Source organism: Ovis aries, chromosome 1, assembly GCF_016772045.2.
Source record: "Ovis aries strain OAR_USU_Benz2616 breed Rambouillet chromosome 1, ARS-UI_Ramb_v3.0, whole genome shotgun sequence".
Classification (NCBI taxonomy): domain Eukaryota; kingdom Metazoa; phylum Chordata; class Mammalia; order Artiodactyla; family Bovidae; genus Ovis; species Ovis aries.
This window is the reverse complement of record NC_056054.1, coordinates 63,558,922-63,564,921: the sequence shown is the minus strand read 5'-3', so window position 1 is coordinate 63,564,921 and position 6,000 is coordinate 63,558,922. Positions and strand designations below refer to the sequence as shown.

The 6,000-nt window shown below is 35.0% G+C and overlaps 1 protein-coding gene across 1 annotated transcript in view; it reads right to left on the bottom strand.

Annotated features, from left to right (window-relative positions):
• Nucleotides 1-281: 281 nt before the first annotated feature.
• CLCA2 (chloride channel accessory 2) overlaps nucleotides 282-6,000 on the bottom strand; it is a 42,392-nt gene continuing 36,673 nt past the window's right edge. The window contains exon 14 of the mRNA XM_004002155.5: nucleotides 282-816. Within this exon, the coding sequence (XP_004002204.3) occupies nucleotides 374-816 (443 nt within the window). The 3' untranslated portion in view covers nucleotides 282-373. The remainder of the gene's footprint in view (nucleotides 817-6,000) is intronic.

Below are 6,000 nucleotides of genomic sequence, written 5' to 3'. Positions count from 1 at the left end.
ATTATACTGTATCATTCAGGCATAACTTCCTTCTCTTTACTTGAACCTAGTTTTCCTCTTCAATAGAGCAAGCTTTTGAATCTTTGATTCACTTTTGCTATTGCCTTTGCCTTTAAACATATTAACTTAGAGAATAAATTCCATTATTTTGTCTATAGCCAAAGCCTAAAGGTTTTCTAATTCCTCTCCCCCTCAATTAATGCTATAAAAAAGATTTTTTGTCTATTTACAGTGTAAAATTCTGATCTATATTGCATAGAAACTCAAGGCATTTTTAATAATTTGATTTTAATTTGACTTTATTAGTATGTTTTTGTAAAGTGAAAAAGCCATGGATCTTATATTTAAGAGGGAATGTACTCTGTATATTTGCTCATAGTAATTTTGTTTCATTCTCTTTCTTACCTGCTCTCTTTTTCCTGTTTAAAACACAGTGTGTTACAACTATAGTGAGGCAAATGATTCCTATAATACCTATCGCTGTCAGAACTCCTTTTAATATAAGATCATCTCTGTCAAGTACAGGAGAAGAATTTGGGAGAATCAACAGAGATGCCTGGGCAATGTTAGAGACAGCAGACTTTAAGGAGTTTCTGTCTACTGCTCGTATTGCCATATAAATTCTGTGGCTTTTTTGTGCTTCTCCATCAGGTTGATATTCAGGTCCGTTTGTGAAAAGCTCTGATGAGAATTTAAATATCTCCTTGGTGCCAGCTTGCTGAGGATTTAACTTCGATGTATTCACTAAAATGGCATTGTTAAAGTCATCTTGAATATTCTGCAGACTTTTACTCACTCTTATTTCATAGCTGTTAGCTGAAATTAAAAAAAAATACAAATGGGGAAGTTAAGTGATTTTGAATAAACTCTCTAGTTTATTAGAAATGGCTTAATGACAATAGCAACCAAAAATATCAAAATACCTATGAATAAACAAGGAGAGAAATATGCATATGAACAAAACTTTTAAGACACTACATAAGAACTCATACTAAAACCTGAATAAGTGAAAAGTTTTATTATGTTTTCAATAGCAAGATTCAACACAATAAAAGATGTTGTTTTTTCCCTAAATTTTACATGATTTTATTAAAAGTACCTCTAGTTTCTGTTTTAACAAGCTTATTGCAAGTTTAAACAGAAGCTAAATAATCAAAATTAACCATATAAATTTACAAAATAGCAAATTTATAGTGGAAGGACTGACTTTATCAGATGAAAAACCCTGCAATGCTTCAATAGCTAAAAAACTGCAGTACAGGTGCATGAATGATTCATATACAAAAATCAACCAAGACATATTCAGGAATTTAGTATATGATAAAGATAGAATCCAAGTTAATGGGGGAAGGTACAATTTCTTGATGATGATATTATAACAATTGGGAAAAAGCTGGAAAAAATATGATCCATACTGCAAACATGTTTTTCAGGATAAAAACTCCAAAGTAAATAAAAAGTTTGATGTAAAAAAAAATTAAGTAGTAGGAAACAATGAATGAGTTTCTTTATAAACTTGAAGTGGAAAAAGACCTTATAATTAGGACTCAAGATTCAGATGCCATAAACAAAAAATTCCATGAATTTATACACATAAAATAAAAATTTCTTCATGGGATAAAGACTCCTAAGCAAAATATAAACATATATGCTAAGTGACAAAAATATTTGTAACTTGAATCAAAGATAAATGGTAATGGTTGAGTGGCTTCTATTGGACTAACTCACTAGCAGATAATAGATATAAATTCTGAAGAAAGAAAGGGGAAAAAACCCCTAGAATCCAATAAAAACAAATAAGAACCAAAGGAGTTACAACTTGTAAAAGAAGAAAACCAGATTGGGACTGATTTACATTTACACAACTTTTCCTTTGAAGGTAATTTCCACTTCAGTACAGGTATCTAGAACTGATACACAAAGCTACTATCTTCTTGGTCTTAAAAATCAGAGGAGAAAGTGTGGATTTGCCAGAGTGGTTGAAAATTAAGGGAGCTACAAAGGGATGAGCATCAAATCTGGGTATTAGCTTCTCTCACATCATTGGAAGACCTCTGAATTATACATGTGTGGGTGAAAAATCAAGGACTCAAGGGAAAACCATAGCTAGATGGCTGATAAATGGAGTAGAGTCTTATGCCAGTGCCCATCACAAGGGAGATATAGAGTTTGGAGTATGAGTCTTGTCACATTAAAGGAGCTTGGTAAATATCTTGACATGCCTAATAAAACACTATAAAAACTGTGCCTTAGGAATAAAATTGTGTCCCAGGATTAAGGGATATGCCATACGATTAAGAGCAAAACTGAAATAGACAAACACTAGCCAAAAGTGAAACCAAGCATCCTAAAATTCCAAGTGATCCAAGGTATCTACTAGAAAATTTCAGAACTCTTCAGGGTAATACAATAAAGTCCAGGGTCTATAATTTACTACCATATGTCCAATATATAATAAAAATTACTAGATATGCAAAGAAAGAGAAAATGTGATATATAGTCAAGAAGTATGTCAGCAAATCAAAGCAGTCACAAATGACAGATTTGAAATTAATAGATAAGAATCTTAAAATAACCATGGTGAATATGGTCTACACATAAGACAAGTTGGATATAGTGAAGGAAGGCACAGGAAATTTGAAGAGAGATATGAAGACTTTAAAGAGGAAACAAATGGAAATTTTAGAAAAAAATACAGTGAAAAAAATCATTTGAGAGGATTAGTAGCAGACTGGACACAATGGAAGAAAGAATTTGTAAGCTTGAAGACAGGTTCATTAAAGAAAAGGAACAAAAACTGAACAGAATCTCAATGACCTTTAAGATCCACAGACATATCCATTTAGTACGTATGATAAGTTATGATATGATATATAATACCCAGGAAGGAAAGAAGAGTAAATTAATGTAGATATTTTTTGAAGATTTATCAGCTGAAAAATATTCTAAATTTTATCAAAAGAGTGCTCCACAGACTTGGAGAGTTCAGTAATCCCCAACAGGGTGAGTGTAAGAAAACCACACTTGAGTCACATCATGGGCAATTTGCTAAACACCAAAGACAAAGGAAAATAATTTAAAGCTACCTTGTCAGAAAAAACTGGGGCCAGAAGACAATGAAACGATATATTTAAACTGCTGAAAGAAATACTTGTTGCCCTAGAATTCTACATCCTAGTGAAAAATGTCCTTTAAAAATTAAGGGACACATTTCAGAAAAGTTAATATGGAGAAAATTTGTTACTCAAAGACCTCAACTACAAAGGAAATTATAAGAATCTGATCTGCAGGAAGGAAAGAAGAAGACTAGAAATGGTGTTTATACTAGATAGGTAATTAAAAAGGATAAATTTTTTCTCTTTAAAATTTCTTTGAAAGATAATTGATTGTTTAAAACAAAAGCCATTATAATGCATTGTAGGGTTTATAACAAATGTAGAAGTAAAATCTATGACAGCAAGACCACAGCAGATGACAGAGGGTAAACGGAAGTATACTTTTGAAAGATTCACACGTTACATATGTATGTGTATGTGTGTTAGTTGCTCAGTTGAATCTGACTCTGCAACCCCATTGACTGTAGCCCACCAGGCTCTTCTGTCCATGGGATTCTCCACAAGAATATTGGAGTTGGTTGCCATCCCTTTCTCCAAGGGATCTTCCCAACCCAGGGATCCAGCCCAGGTCTCCTGCATTGTGGGCAGATTCTTTACCCTCTGAGCCACCCATGTCTCTTTCTATATGTGTAGTGGTATGATATTAATGCAAGGCAGATTCTGATAAATTAAGAAAAATGCAATTGATAGAACATAAAAATTTGAGTAAATGAGGGCAGAATTTTGTTTTGATTTTCCTTATATTGTTTTGACCTTTAAAACTGTGGTAAAATACCCATAACATAAACTTTACCATCTTTACCACTTTTTACAGTATATAGTTCAGCAATGTTAAGTACATTTATATTGTTGTATTGCTATGACTTTCAAACTATATTCATGTATTATCAACTCAAAAACAAAATTATTGGTCAGAAATAATTGCAAAAGAAAGCCACCTGTAGCTAACTCTAATATAGCATAATTCTTACCTAAAATGGTTAAAAATAGATTCAACAGTGAACAGAATTCAAGAAAGAACAATTTTATTCTCAGGAATAAAAACAATAGGACATTCTGAGTTTTAATTAAAAAAATAAAAATATTCTAGTGACTATGTTTTGAGCACTTTCTAAATCTATAATAACTTTTAATAATGAGACTATATATATTCCTGAGTTGTAATTAGAGTAAAGCACTGTTAAAGAAGGCTGGCAAAACAAAAATCACCTTCATATTCAAATTTATCAATCAGCCAATATTCTCTGAGTGAACCCACTTGAATTGCTTCCTACTGTGGATCAAACACAATTGTACAGATATGAATGAGAAACTAGGCTGACCATCGGATCTACACTCACAATGGAACATGTTCATTTTTCCTATGCCCTTTGTTCTCTATGGAGAAAGCCCTCCCCATGCGGCTGTGCCAGAATCTTCTCTTAAATAATGAAACAAGTAATATTCCATAAGCCTTTGCATTTACATAGATTTTCCACATACCTAGCTCTCCCTGTGTGAAGTTGATCATCCCATTTTAAAATAAAAAAGACTGGGACTCAGAAGGTTAAATGTCATGCCTATAGTCAAGTTAGGGAGCTGTAGTATGGGAAATGAATTCATTTCTTCTAATTCCAAGCATCATATACTTTCAACAATGAGCAGTTATTAAAAATGATTCAGGACAACTGTGTAACTACAAAGACTCAAAACTAATTCAGCTCATACATTCACGAAAGGTTTCTTTCTGTTTACAACAGTTGTCTCCCTGTGAGAAAGAAAATGGGCTGGTTCTGTATCCTTGACCTCTTAGGTGTATCTCTAGTTTTGGCCTCTACCTGTACATTCTCAAGTGACTTCCCTGGTGGCTCAGATGGTAAAGTGTCTGCTTACAGTGCGGGAGACCCGGGTTCAGTCCCTAGGTTGGGAAGATCTCCTGGAGAAGGGAATGGCAACCCACTCCAGTATTCTTGCCTGGAAAATCCCATGGACAGAGGAGCCCAGTAAGCTACAGTCAATGGGGTCACAAAGAGTCAGACATGACTGAGCAACTTCACTTTTTGTACATTCCCAGTATATATCAGCCTATGAAAGCAGCTCTCAAGGCCATGAGCAAGACACTTAACCTCTCAGGAACATTCCCTTGCATTTAAAACAAGGGGTCAGACTAGTTTATCTTTAAGATCCTTTCAGGCTCCAAAATGCTATAACTGCTGCTATTTTCTGAGCATTTAGTATGGAGCAGACACTGTTTGGGGCTTTCCAGGTGGCACTAGTGGTAAGAACCTGCCTGCCAAAGCAGGAGACATATGAGACACAGATTCAATCCCTGGGTCGGAAAGATCCTCTGGAGGAGGGCATGGCAACCAACTCCAGTATTATTGCCTGGATAATCCCCTGGATAGAGGAGCCTGGCAAGCTACAGTCCATGTGGTCACAAACAGTTGGACAAGACTGAAGCAACTTAGCGCGTGCGCATGCGCGCGCGCACACACACACACACACACACACACACACACACACACACACTGTTTTAATCCCTCTCTGTGCCTTTTCTCATTCAGTTCTCTCAACTAAGATGGGTACTCTTACTATCTGCTTTTTCATAGAAATCAAAAGTTTAGAGAAATCAAGTAACTTGCCTAAGGCTACACAGATAAAAGGTGGTTCGTCTGATTCCAGAGCTCAATACCTTAACACTATGTTGTGCAGCCTTTTGCTAGGCTACACTGTCCCCTATTACCTATTTCCCATTTCCCAATAAGCTACTTTTCCAGTTACCGAGGTTTACACTTTCATTAGCATCTTTGCCAATAAATTTTTAGTACATGGAGAATCAAAACCTTGACCCCACCTTCAGGGAGTTTACTCTTTGTCAGTGGGTACAGTTCCCACTTCCTCTCTT